This window comes from Sphaerodactylus townsendi, linkage group LG03, assembly GCF_021028975.2.
Source record: "Sphaerodactylus townsendi isolate TG3544 linkage group LG03, MPM_Stown_v2.3, whole genome shotgun sequence".
Taxonomy (NCBI): domain Eukaryota; kingdom Metazoa; phylum Chordata; class Lepidosauria; order Squamata; family Sphaerodactylidae; genus Sphaerodactylus; species Sphaerodactylus townsendi.
The window spans coordinates 52,676,206-52,697,154 of record NC_059427.1 but is presented as its reverse complement, the minus strand read 5'-3'; the positions used below and the strand labels follow the sequence as shown (position 1 = coordinate 52,697,154).

The window sequence follows — 20,949 nt, the reverse complement described above, 5'->3', positions numbered from 1 at the left end:
CTGTGCTGTTAGGAGCGCTGATGTCTGAAGCTCTGCATTCTTAATGCAGGAGAAGAAAAAATGTCATGTGTCAGACAGACCCTCTTGATATCAAACCACTGAATTAAGACTGGCCTCCATCTCACCTTTGTTTTTTTCCACGAGGCTGGACTGTACATGATATCAAGATTATGACTGCAGCTGATCCCTACAAAAATGGCCCCGTGTTTTATAGGCTTGCCTGGCATCAAGACCTCAGCATCTTCTTTTCTTATTTGTCTTTTCTAGGCTGCCGGCATCTCAGGAATTAAAGGGGACAAGGTAACTTTGTGGAAACAAATCTGCTCTGAAGTAGGGATCTGCAGAATGTGCAATAGAATATAAGTATGACCTAATTGACTTTATATTTTCTTGGGAAAGTTGCCTTGCAAAAAGTCTCCTGGCCCTATCTTACCTTTTTTTCTGATGGTTTCATATCTGGGTTTTGACAATACTTTAGCAAGCAGTAATGTTCGTCTTTCATAAAAAAAATAGAACAAGCAGTGGGTTGGTGTACCACTTGGGAGGACTGATGACATTACTCTGTTCTTTCTAGGGGGAAAGAGGTCCTGTTGGACCAGAGGGACCATCTGGACCCAGTGGAGAGCCTGGAAGCAAAGGAGAGCGTGTGAGAATATTTGATGTTCAAAGAGGATGAAAGCATGTTCTGGCAGAGGTGTACTGGGCGAAAATCGGGCCCAGGGCCCAGCTCCCAGTTCCCCTAACCCCCCTGCATCCCACTTAAGCCTACCAGCAGGGAGGCCTAGAGGGCAGAGCTTGGCAGCAGACGCCATGGCATCAGGCCAGCTCCTGCCGCTGCAGCGCCCACCTGGGCCTCCCGCTGCCGGCTCCTGGCCTTTACTTTTATTGGCATTAGATGGTGGTTGTTTTTTGGGTGAGTGGTAATTACAGGATTTATCCATCTATGAAGAATGCATTTCTGCCGTTACACAAGATTTTTCATCAGATTCTATATCAGATTTCTGCCCTTTGAGATTATTATGTAATAATAATCGAGTCCTTCCAAGGCTGACTTTTGAATCATCTCAACATAAGTGAGATTAATCTGAAAGTAAAGATATGACATCAGTGACTGTGTACTCTTTAAAGATTTTTATTTTGACTTGGTTTTGTTTTCCTCTTAGGGTTCTCCTGGATTAAGTCTCCCTGGCATACCTGGCCCCAAAGGAGAACAAGGGGAAAGAGTGAGTCATATACTCATTTCCTGAGTCTAGAGCTAGGTCACTACACTGTTTCCTGAAAGCTGTAATGACTTCCCTTTTTGCTGCAAGGAAAAGGGACCTGTCAGTTTGTGCTCTTTGATGGAAGGCTAGAAGCCCGGCCTGGTAGTGTTTGGTTCAGTAGCCTGATATGAGTACAGTGGTTTGGCTCCCAATAGCAGTACATACATACAATGAGCAGATCTGAGGCTTCTGGACCTTAACATCAGTACTTCCTTAAGTTTCCCCTGCCCCCTTTCCCACCCTCATTGGATGGCTCTAGGAGACTCTGCTTTCACTGAATGATACAGAACCATATTAATCATCTGTCTCTTCCCTTTTCATAACTAGGGGATTGTTGGACTTTCTGGCAAAACAGGACCAAAGGTAACTACTGTGCATTCATTGAAGGGAGCATAAGAACAGGGATAGGGGTGCTGAATTGACTGAGTGGGGTTTGCATGGGTATGTATGCTAAGAATGTGAGCTAGGTTCTGTCTGGCTCAATTCTAGGAATTCATTGTCCTCTTTGTGTCCTCTAGAATATGTGATTTACAGAAAGACAAACTGTGTGGCTGAGCTTCTCAAGTTCAAAAGACCCAGGCTTTGGGCACATTCATTTATCATTACATTTATATTTAGGCCTATACATTAGAAATTCTTGATCATTTGAAGTGAATATACAGAAGGTGGGTTACTCCTCTCACTTGTCCAATAGGCAAGGTTATTTAAGTTTGTTAACTGATCAGGTGGGAGGTCCTTTTTGGTCCGCAAAGCACAGGCATCTTAGAGTTTTTGCTGTACAGGAGTACAGCTCCTGTTACAAGATATGAACAGGGAGGAAGGAAATGATAATCCCAACACAGTCTGTGTACAGCAAGTTCACTATCAAAACTGTGGCCAGTAAAAGTAAACCCACAGCTTCCAAATGATTAGAAATAGCAGGAGGTGTTGCCCTTTTTTCTCAAAACAATCCTGAGAGAGCAGTTGGCCTGAGATCATCCCATGAGTTTTACTGCTGAGAATGGATATGAATATCAGCCTGTCAATACTCTGCCTGCTGCACCATTCTGGACGTCTGATAGTGGACCTTACCTGATATCTATTTGTTTTATTTATTTAGAAAATTTCTCAGCCACTTTTTTTACTTTGGAAGTCCACAGAGCAATATGCAATAAAATCAAGGTTAAAACAAATAAAGAGCAAACTGTTAAATAACACCCAGAATCCAAGAGCAGCTACAAGCAAAAGAATCCAGATAAAAACCAACAGCATCGAACATTAATAAGAACAGCAGAAACTCAAATCAGCCCATAAAAACCCTGGGAAATTGTACTTGGAAGTCTTAACTTAGTGCCTAAGTGAAAGCAATTTTGACTTCTCGTGATCATTTCTGGGAAGGTAATTTTATCAATGGGGCATCACTACTGAAAAGTTACCATTCATACTCTCAGATGACAGAAGGACTTGGAGAAAGGCCTCTAATGTAGACCTGCAAACTGGGCAGATTCATATGGCAGAAGGTGGTCCTTCTGGTATCATGGTCCCAAGTTATTTGGGATTTAAGCATCTTGAGTGAGGATTTGGATAAAAACATCTAGTTCTCCCAGATGTATGTGTGATGATCTGTGGTTTTAGCCTGTCTGAAGATCTTTCTTTCTTGGGAGCAATATAACGTTATTACCTTTGTTTCCATTATTTAGGGTGACCCTGGAGAACCAGGTGAGAGAGGAGAGCCAGGAAGATCAGGGCTGCCTGGACCAAGTGGTCTGCGAGGAAAAGAGGTAAGAGTGAGAAAAGGGATTTTCTCTCTTGTTGTAGAAGTATAGGCTGGCAGGGCAAATGCAATATTGTTTACAGCAGAATATATGCTTTAAAATGGGCAAGCCATTTGAAGATAAAGCAGATATAACCAGAATAGGTACTCTGTTTACACGATTTTCAAGAATATCTTTGCATCAAAATGCTGTGATAACATCAGCACATTACTTTTGAGAATCAGATTCCTTTTCATGGATGTATGTAGAAGAAAGATATCATAAGTAGAAGAAATATATTATTTTTATTTTATTTGTACCCCACCCCCCCACCCCCACTCCCTGCCAGCATGCTGAGCCTAGGGCAGTTGACTACACACACCCATATAAATAACACGGTTTAAAAGATCACTAAAATCACAAAACTAAACTAAAATGTACTATTTAAGGAGCCCTGTGGGGTTGAGTGGGGAGCTGCAGTACTGCAGTCAAAGCTCTGCTTGCAACCTGAGTTCAGTTCTGACAGAAGTCATTTCAGGTGGCTGCACAAGGTTGATTTAGCCTTCCATCCTTGCTAGGTCAGTAAAATTAGTACCCACCTTGCTGGGGGTAAAGTGTAGACAACTGGAGAAATCAATGGCAAATTACCCCATAAACATTGTCTGCCTAGTAAATGTTGAGATGTGATGTCACCCATGAGTCAGTAATGCTTTCACAGGGGACTACTTTTACCTTACTATAAATAGATGGCACATTAATTAAACTGTGCAACAAAGAGGGGAAAGGAAGAAACAGGAAAAAGGGAAGGAATGAAAAGAGAGAAAGACGAAAGGAAGAAAAAAGAAGGGAAGAGAGAGGAGGCCAGGTTGAGATGTATTACTATCGCTGTCCTCAGCCATAGACCTGGTGGAATATCTCTGTCTTCCATGGCCTGTGGAATTGGGCTAAGTCCTATAGGGCATGGGTCTCATTAGTCAAAGAGTTCCACTAGGCCTGAGCCAAAAAGGCCCTACAGGGCTGTAGTTGAAGACTGCCAGATTATTTTAAAGCCAGGGATCACTAAAAGGCTAATTCCAGTGGAGCATAATGCCACTTGAGGGGTATATAGGGAGAGGTCATCCCAAAAATAAAATGGTCCCAGACCAGGGTCTATGGGTATTTAAAGAGGTCCTACATTTGAGGTACTTTGACTTAAAACAGAGGGCTGGCTGTGGTTGAGTTTGATGGCAATGAAACTGATGATTAATTCTCCACTATGGATTCTTTGTTTCTAGGGTGAAAAGGGTAACGGAGGCGAAGAAGGAGCTCCAGTAAGTGACAGCCTGACAGTTTGTTCACTCAGATATTTGTGTTTTAACTTTTAATAACCTCTCTCATTTCTTTTTTTTATTCAAGGGCGAGCCAGGTACACCTGGCAAACCTGGAGAAAGAGGTCCAAGGGTAAGTAGAGTGAACATATCACCCAAGAAAATGACATATTAAGTGAGAACAGAAACTCAGAACAGTTATGGGAAATATCTGCAGGGTCTTGCAAGCACAGATATACGTAGTGTGGAGTGAAATGGTTCATTAGTATATCTTCTGTCATCCCCTCATGTAAAATCTTCTGTTTTCTGAACCAATGCCTTGAATGTGTAGAACAACTGGTGTGGATTTTTTTCCATTACCCCTTTTTGCCTAGACTTGGCATGAAATGTTAGCACTGATTGGTGGTTCCAGGAAGAGGGGACTATCCATATACTGTGACCATCCATATACTGACCATCCTTGCTTTGGGACAGTTCTGGAAAATGTTGCTTTCCTGTCAGTAAGAAGAGCATACTTCACTGTGTTAGGGCCTCCATCTTGCTAAAATGTCGGGGGGGCATTCCAGTTTAGCCATTTCCATAAGCCTTCACTCCTTGGAAGGAAGCAAAATGGTCCATTGGTTTCTTTTTCTGTTTTTACCATAGGGTCTGCCAGGAAATCGAGGGCTCCCTGGTGAGAAGGGGGACCAGGGGGACCCTGGTGAAGATGGAAGAAACGTGAGATAACATTTCTCTCTCCCCCCACCTTTCCCCAAACCATGCTGCAGCACCAGTTACCGTCTATTACCCACTGTCTTTACCATCTTGTTTTTTCCTCTTTCAGGGTAGTCCTGGAGCATCAGGCTCAAAGGGTGACCGAGGGGATCCTGTAAGTTGCAGTGGTATTTGTCCCAGTTTTTTTGAATCTTTTTTGGTCTTGCATGAGCTAGATCCAAGATGATATTAGATTGGTTAATCTATGCCTCTCACCCTTCCTCCATCCCTGCAGGGGCAACCTGGACCACCAGGCCCAACAGTAAGTTCCATATTTCACTCCCCAGCTCTGGTACCATTTTTATTATATTGATTCTACAAGAATCTGACTTGCTGTTTCTACCCCTCCCCCCTCTTTTTGCTCTGCAGGTCAGTGTAGGAAATGGAATAGGAGGACAGAAAGGCGAGAAGGTAATCTATAGGATTCCTGCACCTACAAAATGGGAGCTGTTGGAATACTAGAATCCATAAATCCAAAGTGTTCTTGTCAGCATGGAAAGACAAAGCAGTGTTCTTTGCAATGTAATAGCGGTTGACAGAAGTCAGTCATTCAGCACATTCAGCACATATTTCAGAAATAGTTTATGATAGGAGTTAGTTCATGTGAAATTTACACTGACCTATTTTCTAACAAGTCACTTAACTGTTTCCTTCCCAGGGAGACCCAGGAGACCCTGGAGAGGATGGGATGAAAGGTGTGAGAGGAGAAATTGGATTACCTGGCCAGCCTGGAGAAAGGGTGGGTACCATTTTGTTGGATTATAGGAGGGCAAGCAAGAGGTTCAGAGCTACAGCAAACAAAGTCTAGAGAACTGTAAACTAGAGCACAGATAGGCCCTGGAGTAAAGCAAGTTGAATGTGGGCTGCTAGAGAACAGTAGCTATGGAAGGGAACATGAAAGAAGTGTTTTATCAGCTGTAAAGATGGGAATGGATAGAGGAATTGCTAAAATGGAAAGAATACACATAGGGAAGGCTTTTGTCTTTTGATTACAAGGCATAACACAGCAATGAGGAGATTGGATGGCCCAAATGTGGGATAAGAATGTCGGCATGGGAAGCAAAGGCCAACTACCCCCTCTTCATATTCCTATTGCAGAGTCCTCTTTCTTTTTCTTGCAGGGAATTGAAGGCCCCAGAGGACCCACTGGAGTCCGTGTAAGTCTACTAATTTTTGCCTTGGAAGGAAGCAAAATGGTCCACTGCACCTGTGATTCCTGGAGAATCTTATGTCCAGATAGGCATTTGTAAATCTTATCTCCATTATGTGCTGTTCTACTTTGCAGGGTGACCCAGGAGACCGAGGTGCTGTAGGAGAAAAGGTAAGAGAGTTTTGAACTTTTGTCACGTGTCAAAGGAGGTTTTGCTATTAAGGGTAATACTGTGGCAAGAACCGTAGAAACCTTCAGAATTTCTACGCAGGCCCGTGCTTCAGTAATGATTTCCCCCTTGTAAATGCAAGATTTGAGGCAGGATTTGGCATACTGTGGAACGTTTGCTTTCTACTGAAACAAGCTTCTCCTGTATAAGATCACAGAATGCTAAGCAAATGAAGGGGAGGAGGCAGAATGCTGGGAAAGAGCAAAGGCGATAGTCAGTTGGTGACAGTTGAAGAAGGAGGAGCTGAATAGATGAGAAGTGGAGAGGACACCAGGAGGCAGAGGAAGAGTGGTTGGGTAACGACTGGACTGAAAGGCTGAAAGGAACTTCCTTTGTCAAGGACTCAGCATTTGTATTCATTAGTTTAATCCATAGTTTAAAGAAATACTGTTAGGACTCAAATAGATAAAAGATTGGTTGCTAATCTGCCTCTGTCATCAAGGACAGTCATTGTGACTAGATAAAAGAGAACCGTGGTAACCTTACTGGAGAGTCTGTATCCATGGGTCTACAGCCATGGATCTGCACAATATTATTTGACAGTTTAGACAAAACCTGTTTCCAAGAAGCAGAAGATATCTGGGTTGTATCACAGAGTTTTATCACAGCTTCATGGATATAGTGCTGTGAGAGTTATTACGACTCTTGAAAAATCTTCTGTGCCACTTAGGGCAGGGGACTTCTACCCAGCTCTGGATGGATTAGGTATAGTAATCCACTGCTACTATATCTGGAATTATTACTCTGTTGGAATTTTATTGATCTGGAAAAAACTAGAGATCTTCTTCCTACTCCCCTTCTTTCCCTTGGCATCCCATCCTTTATTGTAAGGATGAAGCTGCATCAGATTGCAGGTGAGTCAGAAACAACTGGGAAGAGTTATAAAATAATTTGTTAAAGATTGCATTAAAACAAGAAAGCAAAACATGTGAAGGGTCCTGTTGCAGAAAAGAATACAATGGAAACGTTTGCATAAACAGTTAGTGGAAAGCAGTGGGACATCTTGTGTGCAGAGCAGCTGGTTAGTTTGCTCTGGGAAAGCATCAGAGTGCCAGTTGCTGGGTCAGGATTTAAAACTGTGTGATTGTACTCCACAAAAGTGAAACATGATGAAGAGTTGCCAAAATGATAAACACTGGACAATCGATTGAAAAGAGGGTGAGCAGAGGAGCATGTGAGGAAAAGGAGCTCATTTTTCTAACTTACTCACATGCTCCTTGATCTGTTCCACAGGTCTAGCTGGCATGGCTTGTACTTCTTCCACATGAGGGAGTATTTAATTCACAACAGCTTGTGTCTAAATGAGTTTTTAGTCAACATGAGAAAATTATAAGGAATAGGTAAAAAAAACCACTGGAAGGTGCAAGAAGAAGGCAGACTGGAACTTAAAGGCTTACCTGTGATAGGTTGGTGTGACAAACTGCACTGATGATTGACAGGAAATCAAAAGAGTTCTATGGCAGTTAGTCAAACCAGGAGTTGAAGAAATGGCTTACCCCTAATGAAGACTGGATTTGTTAGAGAAAGTTCAAGACTTACCATCTTCACAGTGGTTTTTGGAATTTGTTCTCTGCACTTTGCTCTGCTATCCAACTCCCAAGTGATCACATCAAACACAGAGCTCAATTAATTCCTGTGCCTTTCAATTCTCTTTTAGGGTGATCGAGGACCTCCAGGTCTGGATGGTCGAAATGGGATAGATGGAAAACCTGGGCAAATTGGGCCTGCAGGACAAAGGGTAAGTGTAAGGCTTAGTGAAAGACCCAGTAAACAGGTGAATGGTAAACAACCACAATTAAACCGTGATATTACTTTGTTAGAATGCAGAACCATTCAGGGGAGCTGCTGCCAAGATATACCACACAGTGTTTTGTGTGCTTATTTTGTTTATTTATTAGTGTCTGTAGTGATGGTTGCTGCTCTTTTAGTCTCAGTTTTTTAAAAAAATATATAAAATATGTCAAATGATAGCATTTATGAGAGCAAGTTAGGTTGGTGTAATATGTGTGCTTTGATTTTCATTTAACTTTGTGACAGTACACTCCTGTGCAAAATTAATCTAATTTAAGTCCATTCAGTTTAATGAGGTAACAAGGACTTCAGAATCTCTTAATAGAATATTGACACTATTGAAAATCTCATGCCGGCTGGTTCTACCTATAAATTCCTGTTTTGATTTTGATTCTTATTGCATGAATTTGTATAACTTTGTTTATTCATATTGATTTGTCTTTGTAATACAAGTCCATTTTTAAATGCTATTTCCACACCAGTAAATCAACTTTATATTATATTATAGGCATAGGTGTAAATTACATAACATTCAGTGCATATGCATTGATTAAAGAGCTTCCTTTTTAGACCGTGCTAGTTAACTGAGCATTCTGGACAATCCAGTGTTGAATATAAAGTTTTTACTATAATTCTGTCTTTAATAATTGTAAGGAATTCCATAGACGCAGAAATAAAAGGCTTTGGGAGTAAAAGTCCATTTATTAAGACATCTTAGAAAGCTCAAGTACACGCAGTGGCAGGAATGGCACTTCCCGCCAGAAGCACAGGTTATAACACCATTCACCCCATCCCCCCTTCCTGCTTCCCATGGGAACGGAGTCTTCATCTCCCGCGCAAAGATAAAGTCTCCGCCGATGCATCTGGCCCCATCGCCCGGGCTGTGGAGATGCACTCCAAGGTTACTTCACCATCAACACCATTGGAATCCTTTACACTCTGCCTCCCTAAAGAAGACCCCTTCCCCCAGGTTTATCGCGGAAAGGAGCGGTGGAAAGCAGAAATAAAGGGTGGGGAGACTTCAATATTTACCGGAATAAACCCATTGATTATACCCAGAGGAATATCCCACCCAAGAAACTAAATATTGCCCATAGCGTTTCTGCTGCCGCGATTAAAGCGCGAGAGTCCAGGATAAGCGTCCAATTTCGTAGTGCTTGTGGCCATCAATAATAGTCCCGGTGGGGCACTCTCCGGCGGGAAGTTCGTGCCGAAAAGTGGCATCGAGGCGGGAGCCTCCTTGAGCAAGCTGGAATGGAAGACAGGATGGATGTTTACTAAAGAGAGTTAAGAGCAGCAATCCCTAAAAGCGGGCAGTGACATCATTAATCACTTTAGTAATCTGAAAAAGGTCCCACAAATCTCTTGCAGCCAAGTTTGGAATATTTATGCACGTCTCTGAGGTTTTTTTTGTAGATAAATACACCCAAGAGCCCACACGCAGGAGGAAAATCAACCGAAGCGGTAAGTTTATCCCATTGCAGTTTTTGTGGGAGTCCTTTGCTTGTTGTAAAGGCCCGGTCTGGACCGACTTCCATCCCTCGGCTAGGGATGAAATCCGGTATTGTAGAAAAGAAATTCTGGGGGTCCAAAAGCTGCCGCGGGTAGTTGTTGGCAAACGGCCGGAAAGGAAGCGACGCACTGTATCACAATTTCAAAGGGGGTTTTCTTTGTACTACTATGAACACGCATTGTTGTAGAGAGTACTCCATAAACGGAATAAATAAGCTTCGCGACCAATTGTCTTGGTGATAGTTGGTGTAACAAGCGTAAATACTGCTCTAGGGTTCTGTTAGTTCTCTCCGTCTGCGCCCGTCCACTTTGAACGATGGTAGAGGGCGGCGAAGGCCGAGGCTGACCCCAACAACCCCAAAAAACGCTTTCCAGAACTCTTTGAGATGAATTGGGGGGGGCATGGTCGGAGACCTACCTTAACGGGGGCCGGAATGGAGACGGTAAACATGTTGAATAAACAGCCGTGCCAACTTAGGGAGCGGAGGGGATGGGAAGCACATGGAATAAAATGGAGGCTTCAGCTTTAGAGAACAAGTCCACCACCACCCATAAAACCGTGGTTGCCATGACTTTCGGGCAAATCTGTGATAAAATCCATGGAGATGACTTCCCAAGAGGCGGGAGGCCACCGGGAGAAGGTTTCAATAGCCCATGGGGCTTTCCCGGGATGGCGGTTTTGGCTTCTGCACAAACCGAAAGCAGCCTTTAATGTATGCCCTCAATGTCTTTAGCAGCATTGCGCGCCACCAGAAACTTTACCGGCTGGCTAAAATGCAGAAGTTTTCAAAAGCCAAAATGTCCAGCCTAACGGGCATCGTGGCAGCGTTTAAGAACCTGCTTCGCGGAGGGGAGGCACGTACCAACAATCCCCACGCCAAAAGCGCCATTCTCCAAACGCAATTGGGAGGTCACCTTCCTCCGTCGGAGGCTCGCGCAGCTCCGCCTCCTCGAAACCCTCAGTAGGGAAAGCGAGAGACCAGGCTGAAGAATGGGCTGGGGAAGCGAGGAAGCGGATGTCTGCAGTTCGGGTGACAGCCAACCCCAACTGGGAGGGGGAAAGAACAGTCGCGTGGAATGTCTCGTAGGAGGCAGCTCCACCCCTCGGTATGAGCGAGGCGTCAGCCAGTTTGTTGGTTTGCCCAGGGAAAAATGAACTGTAAAAGAGAAACGAGAAAAGAAATCGGCCCAACTTGAAGTTGCTTTGCGGACATCTTGAGGGGGGTGGAAAGAGCTGCCAGGTTTTATGATCCGACCAAACTTAAAAGGGGTGCTTAGCCCCCTCCGTGAGCCAGTGGCCAAGTGGAGAGTGCTACTTTGATGGCCGCCCAGCTCTCTTTGGTTCTCCCACAGTCCAGTTGAGTTCGGCACCAGAGAATTTTTTAGACAAATAAGCAACAACGGAACCAGCCTACCATCTTTATTTTTCTGCAACAGGGCTGCCCCAAGTGCTTTGTCCGAGGTTAATCCACGTGGAACCACAAAAGGGAGATCTGGGTCAGGGGTAGCTTCAGGATAGGTTCGGTGGTAAACGCGAGATTTTAATAGTTGAAAGGCTGTTTCTGACATTCCTCAGACCAGGAAAGGGGGGCCCCGGGCTTGGCGGACAGTGGATCTTTACCCTTAGTGCGTAAGAGGTCCTGTGACGAGGAGGAGAAGTCAGTTCAGCGAATTGGGTATAAAGTCAATGAGATAGAAATTAGCAAAACCAAGAAAATCCACTGGAGTTCTTCTGCGGGTTTGGTGGGGGTGCAGGCCATTGGAGGACTGCATCAATTTTTTAGCAGGATCCATTTTTTAAGCCCCTCGGGCGATGGATCCGGTAACCCAAATAGTCAATGGAGGTCTGATGAAAACAGCATTTGGAGGGTTTGGCAAAGAGAGAGTTGTCAAGCGTTGCGTTTCAATACCTCTCGAACCAATAATATTTCATGCTCTTCCTATGGTTTTGTGAGTAAATTAAAACGTCATCTAAGTATACAACAACTCCCTTGTACAGTAAATCATGGAGAACTTCCGTTGATAAGGGCCATATACAAAAGCTCTGGGGGCCCTACTTCTAACCCGGAATGGCATTATTAAATATTCAAATCTGTCCAAACTTTTTGTGTTAAACGCAGTCAGGTGTTCATAGCCTCTCAGCAATTCTTGAAATCTCTGTAGTAAGCTTCTCTCAAGTCCAATTTAGTAATAATGCGCCCTTTGCCGAAAGTGCATCTAAAAGGTCCTTGATCAAAGGCAAAGGATATTTATTGGACAGGGGAGACCGCATTGAGCATTCCTCGATAATCTGTGCAAAGCCGTAGAAGACCCATCTTTCTTTTGACAAAACAAAACGGGAGCAGCGTGTGTGTGTTTACGGTAGTTCCCGCCCATTATGAACCAGCTGAAAGCAAGGTTCTTGTCCAAGAAGGCCAACGAAGTTCCTTCTCCTCATTGGGACCTCCATGCGGTAGATTCTGCACCTTTGGGTAGTTGTGCCCCTGGTTGTATGACAATTTTGGCCAGTCAGTGTCTCTGTGGGGTGGCAACTGATCGCATTCCTTCAAGCTCCTGAAAAACTCTGGCTAGACTCATGATAGCTGCAGGTGGGATGCCAATAAGAATGCGGGAAGTAATCACTGAAGAAGCCAGGGAGGGTGTGTGTCAGGAAGACGTTGGGTTTTCTCCCCAATTCATGTGTTCACACGCAGGGAGGGTCAGTGAATTCTAGGATCCTGCTTCTTTCCAAATGAACTTTGGTTCATGTAACAATAACCAAGGCATGCCCAAAACTATGGAGTGTTTGGCCACTGGCGCCAAAATAAAACTAATTTCTCTCCCAATGGTCGGCGCAACGGAGGAGAGACCGGTTGTGTTTTGTACCTGGGTCGGGTCCTTCGGCCCTCGAGGGGGCTGCCGTCCATTTGGGTGAATGGTGGTATGGAGCTTAGCCAGAGGAATTCGGTCCAGACCTAGCTCGCATCTGCCACCTGGGGTCGCGATAAGCAGTGGGAGCAGCCCGGCGGAATCCGACACAAGCGGGCCGAGGCTATAATGCGAAGGAAGTGTCGTTTAGCCGGGGTTGGCCAGAAATCGCTTGAACAGTAATGGGAGCGCTGCCTTCACTCACCGGCGTCAGGGAAGTCGGGCCCATGTCCATGGGGGCTGAAGAAAGGCAAACAGCTGCTTCCCCTCCTCTGGAGTCGCGTAGCCGGTAACCGGCTTTAAGAGCGCAGAGCCTGTGGGAGGCGGCCCCGACTTGCGTGGTGGTTTGGCAGATGGAGTGCGCTTGTGAGCTGGAAGGCGGTTGGTTTTTGTTTCTTGGGACAGTTGGCTAGATGACCTGGCTCCTCCGCGGTAAAGACACAATCAGTCGGCGACGGCGTGCTCAGAGAGGGTGGTTTTAGGTAGGGGTGGCTGGGCTTGACTTGGTGGACACAGTAGTGGTTTTGGGCGGATAGGCGGCCTCCTTGGACGAAGCGTATTCCAAACGAGGCATGCCACTTGGGACCCCAACTGGATCCAATCTGCACAATAGTCATCGAGGAACCCGAATTAAAAACACCGCTTTCACGTAGCTCGTCAGTCCACAGCATCCGGAAGTATTCGCGATTTCATGCGTTCAGGCCACTTTCATAGGGAGGAAGTCGCAGCAACGCGCCGCGACGAAATTCACGGGCAAATTCTGCAAACGGGCGGTTGCCTTTGCTGGATGGTTTTGATGGTGCGGATAGCTTCATTCTCGGCGCCTGGATCTTGAAAAGCGCGCTCTTAAGGCTTGGAGGAATAAGCGGGCACTGTCAGCGAGAGTCCCTCATCCTGCAAATCCAAAATAGTCCACGAACCAACCAGTCGGCATTGCTGCCCCGTCCAGGACTGAGCCCGATGTCCACGGTGTATTTTTTCAAGCTCAGACCGGTAAGTAAATCATCATAGTCTTCCAAGTGGGCATTGAGTTGCAAGATGGAAGTAGGGGAAGTTTGGAAGCGGTCCCACATCAAAACGGGCTGGTATCGGGGGGCGATAGTAGCCCCTGTTCGGACGGCTCTTGGCTGCCTGCTGGAGGTGGGTGGTTGGCGCGTAGGGTTGAGCAGTGGTTGGGCAGGCAGCTGCTGTAACGGGGGGGGGCCGGAATCGGGGGCGCTGGCTGGTGTCGCTGGAGCGTTTAAGGCGGTGGCAGGACCCAGGCATGCGTGGCCCCCTGGCACCGGCATTACGATCAGTAACAGCATAGGCTCCAACTTGGGGGGCTTCCTGGTCTGCTGCCTCCTTAGTTCCCCTCTCCAACGCCAGCCAGCTCCCTCTCCTTGCGAAGTCAATGCATCCTGAATGCGCATGCAAAGCAAGGCTTTTTCTCGTTCCATAATTTAACCAGTTCTCGATCCTCGTTTAAGGGCTTCCAGTGAGTTCCTCGCTTTGCGTCGCGCCAGAGCCTGAACGCTTTCGCGTTGCCGTTGTAAATCCAGTCTGGAATGTTCCAGGACTTTATCATGGACTGTCAGATTCTGGGCATATTGTCGCTGGATTGCTGCGTCTTTGGCACGGTCCAACTCGAGGCTGGACTTCTTTCGCGTTGCTGTTCCCCGGGTCCCTCTGCAGGTTTTCGCATCTTGCTGCAACTGTGCCCGTTCACTCCTCCCATAGCTGGCGTTCACGGTTCCATGCCGCTTGGGCATCTCGTGAGTAAACCCACTTCCTCATCCCAGTCTTCTCTGGGTGGGAGAGGAAACCGGTCCGGCTGGGAATGCAGGCATTCTTGGGCCTCTTCGTCATCAGGAAGGCGAGACATGAGGAGACTACCGTAGCGCCCGTAGCCACCCGGTGGCTCCCCGAGGCACCTCAGGTGCGGTCGCCGGACGGGGATTAGGGGAGTCCGATTGGGGGGGCCGGTGATACGGATACCCCTCCCAATTCAAGGTTGAGTCCCGGTGTCGCTTTGGGCGGGCCCCAGTGCTGTGCCGCGGTGGTTCCTTGGGAGCATCACCAAAATACGAGTCCAGGAATCGTTCAATGGATTCCTGGGTTGCCGCATGAAAGGTGGTCAAGCCCGTCTCCTCCATGACAGGTTGCATCTGAGGTTTTGCTTAATCCACACCGCAGCGGGTAGAGATCCGATCCACAGGCTTTCGATCCATGGACGAAAGCGCCCCAAGCGACTCATGGAAGTCCCCATAGTAGGTGTCACGTCCCTCGTTCCAGCGAATTAAAAAAAGGGAAGACTCGTGCTGATCACGAGGGGCCGGAAAGGAGGTCACCAGCGAGGCCCGTTCTCCTGCCGGTTCCTCCAGATCCAGAAGAGAAAGGTCGGAGGCCCTCTTTGGGGAATACCGCGCAATTCGCAGTAACATTCAACCTCTCCATCGCCAGACAAGAGGTCCACTGCACAGGAATATAGATGAATTAGGATTCCTGCCACAATGTAAGGAATTCCATAGACGCAGAAATAAAAGGCTTTGGGAGTAAAAGTCCATTTATTAAGACATCTTAGAAAGCTCAAGTACACGCAGTGGCAGGAATGGCACTTCCCGCCAGAAGCACAGGTTATAACACCATTCACCCCATCCCCCCTTCCTGCTTCCCATGGGAACGGAGTCTTCATCTCCCGCGCAAAGATAAAGTCTCCGCCGATGCATCTGGCCCATCGCCCGGGCTGTGGAATGCACTCAAGGTTACTTCACCATCAACACCATTGAATCCTTTACAATAATAATTTCTGCTAAATTATCCAGAACAGATGTTAGACTAAGTGGCATAAAGTGGAAACAAAAAAGAGCATATATGTTCTGTAATGTTCTGTGAAATGTGCAGCTTTTCATACTTCTGCACACGGCTAACATTTTTAATTGGGCTTCCATCTGGCCTGGTTGTGTTACCTCTTAAAAAGGAGCTACACATATTAATTAGATGTCCTTGCATAGTCCTAAGTAACTTTTCTCTCTTGATCACATATGTCTTGAACACATAGGTTATGAAAACCAGTATATTTTCTATGGAAAGAAAATAGCTTTGTTTCTATGGCACCAAAGTCAGCATTTTGTGTCTTGTAGATGCTGAAGAACTTGGTGGGGAAAGTTTCAACCAGTATTAGTTATGGCAGATCAATAACAATGATATGGATAATTTTTGCTTGCAAGCCAGCTTTAGATGCCTTAAGATTCTAGGCAGAAAAGAATGAAATGAAAGTATTTCAGTCATACTGGATCCTGAGTCCACTGGGCTCTACAATTGTCCATTGGGGTTCACCTGCCTGTCATTGTTCCCTGAAACAAGTACACAAAGACCACACTATTGAGGTACCACAAAGTTTTTTCAACTTGTTGATGGAACACTAGTGTTGTTCTTTGTAAACTGTTGACTGCAGTGACCTTGTCTGTAGAGGCATATCTAGAGAAAAGGTAGCCCTGTGCAAAATCTGAGTTTTCCGCCCCCTTCCCTACTACCACTGAATGGGCGGCTGCTCTCCCCCACCACGACCAGTGTATAGAGTCAGTGTATGGACCCGGGGGGGGAGGGGTGTGGGGGGAAATTTTCTGTGCCCCCCACATGACTAAATGGCTGCAGCCTGGGGACATTTGACCCCATATGTTCCCCTGGGCAGTACGCCCCAGTGACAAGTGATGCAAAGGTTTGGTCCTTTGGCTTAAGTTCCCTGTTATTATCCAGCTGCATAATATTCTGTTGAGGAATACAGAATTTCTATGGAAATAGCCCTTCTTGTTATGCTGCCATGTTTTTAGGGGATATCATCTCATAGAAGCTTTATTGATATAATGCAGGTATGCAACATGGTGCATTCCCTGACTCCTGATAATATCTAAACTTTATTTCTTCTTTTCCTAGGGTGACCCAGGAAAACAGGGTGACCCAGGCAGAGATGTAAGTATGAGAGTTCTGAATCAGGACATGAGTATTGGGTTCGAACACTGATGCTCCCTCCTGCAGCTTTGTGTCCATAGTGGCATACTGCTTGAAAACTAACATTTCAGAGTAGACTATTGATCAATTTTTACTTCTTTAACTCCTGGAACACAGCCCTTGCTCATTTCTCTGGCCTGTGCTTCTTGAGACTTCAGCTAAAGGCAAAAATCCCTTAGGAACTAAGGCCTTCAGTTGATCTTTGAAACCCCTAAATGTGATGTGTCCTTTTTGTTGCCTCTAGACTCTCTGCTTTTCCTGGTATCCAACTGTCCATCTTGCCTGTTCTGAAGCATATTTACTCCAGTACTCCTTCTGTGCCACTAGCTCAGCTACTATATCCTAAGAAGAGATGGAATAGTCCAGCTGGGGGTCTTCTGACTTTTTTTCTTTTCTTTTTCTTTTCTTTTTCTTTTGGCAGGGACTACCTGGTCTGCGTGGTGAACAGGGGCCTCCTGGACCAATTGGTCTGCCGGGGCCTACAGGGTTGCCTGTGAGTATTGAGGTCAAAAGCTGTTCAACATCCACTACCAATATCCCATACTATGGGGCTGAGTTCTGATCACTTATTCCCTAAAAGGATTTTGTTAATTTTTTGTTCCATGCTCCTCCTTAAATACCTATTTTACATGAAGTTCTAAGTTTATGGGTGGATCTGCTATTTGTAAGGAGAGCTGATGACTGGTGCATTTATTACTTGGGGCTGCTTTATTGCTAGCTCTCCAGAGAGGCAGGAAGTGCAACGGATGTCACAGGGTATATTCATCCTCTGAAAGCAAGAACGGTGTAATTTGCAAAAACCTACCATTGCCATGGACCTTGCGAAGATTTTGGCATTGTGATACACCAGACTGTCTCTGTGATCACATATTGACCCTTTGAGTTTTACCCTAAGGATAAAAGCCAAGGTCAAAATGAACATTTGACAGAGTATCTTGGATTCACTGGGTGATTTTGAGGCATTAATTGCCTTGGTTCCATTATCTGTTACTAAAATAGGTAGTGAAGTGCAAATGTCAATAATCTGAAACAGTAAGAATTTGATCTTACCAATGACTGTGTCATGTATTATGTGGGGACTATCTAGCACAGGGGTCTGCAACTCGCAGCTCCAGAGCCGCATGCGGCTCTTTCAGCCTTATACTGCGGCTCCAAGTGGCCTGGAGGTCGGAGGGTAGCGTGGGCGTGTCCCTCCAGCCCTTCAGACCAGTGCTGGAAGGAAAGGTGAGTGGAGGGGCTGAATTGGAGGCGGCTCCGTGCGTGAGGGCGCCGCTTTTCGCGTCCCCTACACTCACCTCTCCTTCCAGTGCTGCTCTGGAGGGTTGGAGGGACATGTCCACGCTGCCCTCCAAACCCTGGAGGTCGGAGAGTAGCGTGGGCGTGTCCCTCCAGAGCAGCTGCCATCCCCCCTCTGCCATCCCCACAGCCACCATCCCTCCTCTGCCTCCATCGGGCAGAGGGGGTTTCCCTGCCGGCGCCACTGCCTCCTGCAGTTCAAAGAGGTAGTGGCACCGAGCAGGCCGCAGACACCCCCCCTCTGCCCCACGTAGCAAGCAGCTGCCTGCTCCATCAGGCAGAGGGGGTTTCCCTGCCTGGCGCCTCCACCTCCCAGCGCTGGAAGGAAAGGTGAGTGGTGGGACTGAACCGGAGGCGGTTCTGTGCGGAGCCGCCTCTCCGGCTCGGTAGATCTTCAGGGCCATGGAAAACGGGTCCAAATGGCTCTTCGGGTGGTAAAGGTTGCCTACCCCTGATCTAGCATTTGGATTTTGCTCCTTCTGCTGCTTCAGATTCTGCTATTAGTTGCTGTCTAATTGCTGTGATGTAGTTGCTCTGTGTAATTGATTGTTATTTCATCCTATGGAAAACTTTCTTGTTCAACTAACAATGTGCATTTCTTTCTTAGGGTAAGACTGGTGAAGATGGCAAACCCGGGCTAAATGGGAAGAATGTAAGTGGTGGATCAGACCCGTCCTGCTATTGGAGAAGTGAGACTTAGGGCCTGAGAGGCAAGAGATTGTACTCGGGAAGGAAGTGGTGGCAATTAAAATATGCAAGGTTTTTATTTGATTTCATGCCAAAATAAACATATGGGATGTTAAGAGCAGATTACTTTAAGTAGGGCTTAGAATACAAATGTGATTGTACTGTTTTGTTCTCTAGGGTGAAGATGGGACACCAGGAGAAGATGGCAGGAAGGTAAATGCCCTGCGTAGACACACATACACACACACTGTGTTATCCACATTTCCATCTCAACTAGTTTTCTTGTAGCCTAGCAGGTTGGAGAGGTGGCCTCACCATGAAGCCAGTTGCTGTAGGGCTCATTATTTAATTTTATTTCTGCTGTTAATATCACATTTTGGATGTCATTTTAAAAAGAACGTGATACGGATGACATTTTGACATTTTGCTGTCAGCGATGAAATGTCCAGAGGTGTCTCTAACAGAAGGAGAAGATATTCCTGCTTCGTGACTGCCCTTTGAAGTATCAGGGTAGCTTACAGTAATGTATGCAAGGTCCAAGAAGGCTCTGCTGTCTGTGCAAAGAAGAAATAAAGCAGAGAGCAAGAATAGCTCAGTTTTGTCCATACTACACAGGTATAATTGTGATATTTTTTCCCATTTCTATCAGGGGGATAAAGGTGAAGCTGGAGAGTCTGGCAGAGATGTAAGTACTGCTGTCCTAAAATGCCTAAATTTAACTCTCTTGTAGGCTGCTACCCTCATCTCCTTACAGACGCAACACACACACTCACTCCCTCTCTTCCCAGTCTTCATGGAGACTTTATCTTGTCACCCAAGAAGGATAAAATAATGTACATTCTTAACATACAGCAACAAGGCTGCTTTTCTCTGCCAGCGCCAGGCTTCCTGGCCTATATCATAGGACTATTAGCAGCCAGAGGCTTCTGAGTAAGGATTACATAACCTTGTGCTTTCGTCTAAATAAGTCTGTGATTCTTTGCATGAATTCTGGCTACCATATATACTTGCGTATAAGTCGACTTTTTCAGCACGTTTTTTGTGCCAAAAAAGCCCTCCTCGACTTATACGTAAGCCACCAGCCGCCCGCCACCGCTGCCCGTAGTCTCCCTCACTCACCCACTCATATTTTCCTTTCCCCGGCCAGCTCTGAGGCTTGGCTACAGGGAAGTTGCCGCTCGGGTAGGATGTCTCTATGATTTTCTTAAAAGGGCAATGCTTTTCTTAAAAGGGCAATTTCTCCCATATACCCCCATTCACCAATCACAGTTCTTAGGCTGCCACATATCAGCTATTCCTCACTTAAGGTAGCCTGCTTGACATCAGCCAGTTCCTGTACCTTCTCCATTGCAGTGCTTATTTCATGGAACAGACTCCTTAAAGAGGTGAGGGATACACCTTCCTTAGAAATTTTTAGGAAGTGGTGCAAGGCCATTTTATTTGTCAGGGCTTTTAATGGAGTATAACTTGCAGGTATCTTTTGGAGATTCGTTTTGTTGGTTTTAAGTTGTGATTCTTTTAATTATGATTTTTCAGCTATGAGGAAATGCAAGACGTAAATTTTATAAGAAATTATACTGTTCCTTATATTTAATAACTAAATTTCATTTATTCTCTGTTTGCAGGGTCGGGAAGGTCTTAAAGGAGAACGAGGGAGCAGTGGTCCCCCAGGGCCACCAGGGGCACCAGGTGTGCCTGGTGTACCTGGGCAAGTGGGTCCACCAGGCCAGGTGGGTTGCCTTCTGCACAACATATTTTGGCTTCTTGCAGAAGGTTGAACTGATAGCAGGAATAGTTCAAGGGCAAAAGAATAGCAGAATAGTGTACTAAGAAGTTGAAATCAGAGCTAGGAATTGTTTCTGCAGTTGCCTTAGGTTTTTCACAAAGCCTTCTATACCTATCCCCCAGTGTAGAAGAAAATTATATCTTATATGAAACACACATGAAAAACTTCCAAGACCAGTGGTCCATCTTTTCGAACAAACTGTTTAATACAGAGGCCAACCAGTTGCCCTGGAGGGCCAACAATGGCCAAGGTCTTCTCCTATCGGTGCTTTCTCAGACTGACTTTCAGAGTTTTGCTGCCTTTATATATGGAGATCCCTTTACTCACTAAGACCCTTTGCACACATGCAGAATAATGCACTTTCAATCCACTTTCAGTTCATTTTGCAGCTGGATTTTACTGTGTGGAATAGCAAAATTCACTTGCAAACAATTGTGAAAGTGGATTGCAAGTGCATTATTCTGCATGTGCAGAAGGAGCATCAGACTAGTAGCCAGCCAATAATGGACTAATTTTCTTATTCTGATAGTTTGGTCAGAATCCATA

At 45.8% G+C, this 20,949-nt stretch overlaps 2 protein-coding genes across 9 annotated transcripts in view; both read left to right on the top strand.

Moving 5' to 3' along the window:
• GATA2 (GATA binding protein 2) overlaps nt 1–20,949 on the top strand; it is a 627,541-nt gene that overhangs the window by 247,984 nt on the left and 358,608 nt on the right. The window lies entirely within an intron of this gene.
• Nucleotides 1–20,949, top strand: part of COL7A1 (collagen type VII alpha 1 chain) — a 120,506-nt gene that overhangs the window by 72,120 nt on the left and 27,437 nt on the right. For all 7 annotated transcript variants that reach the window (XR_007243934.1, XR_007243935.1, XR_007243936.1 and 4 more), the window contains 21 exons: nt 268–300; nt 575–646; nt 1,164–1,223; nt 1,590–1,625; nt 2,942–3,022; nt 4,270–4,305; nt 4,391–4,435; nt 4,948–5,019; nt 5,126–5,170; nt 5,291–5,317; nt 5,425–5,466; nt 5,714–5,794; nt 6,177–6,212; nt 6,341–6,376; nt 8,092–8,172; nt 16,560–16,595; nt 17,056–17,127; nt 18,538–18,582; nt 18,795–18,830; nt 19,267–19,302; nt 20,243–20,347. Coding sequence is in view for 4 of the 7 variants with exons in the window: in XM_048489746.1 (XP_048345703.1) it covers nt 268–300; nt 575–646; nt 1,164–1,223; nt 1,590–1,625; nt 2,942–3,022; nt 4,270–4,305; nt 4,391–4,435; nt 4,948–5,019; nt 5,126–5,170; nt 5,291–5,317; nt 5,425–5,466; nt 5,714–5,794; nt 6,177–6,212; nt 6,341–6,376; nt 8,092–8,172; nt 16,560–16,595; nt 17,056–17,127; nt 18,538–18,582; nt 18,795–18,830; nt 19,267–19,302; nt 20,243–20,347 (1,113 nt within the window). In the remaining 3 variants the exon portion in view is untranslated. The remainder of the gene's footprint in view (nt 1–267; nt 301–574; nt 647–1,163; nt 1,224–1,589; nt 1,626–2,941; nt 3,023–4,269; nt 4,306–4,390; nt 4,436–4,947; nt 5,020–5,125; nt 5,171–5,290; nt 5,318–5,424; nt 5,467–5,713; nt 5,795–6,176; nt 6,213–6,340; nt 6,377–8,091; nt 8,173–16,559; nt 16,596–17,055; nt 17,128–18,537; nt 18,583–18,794; nt 18,831–19,266; nt 19,303–20,242; nt 20,348–20,949) is intronic.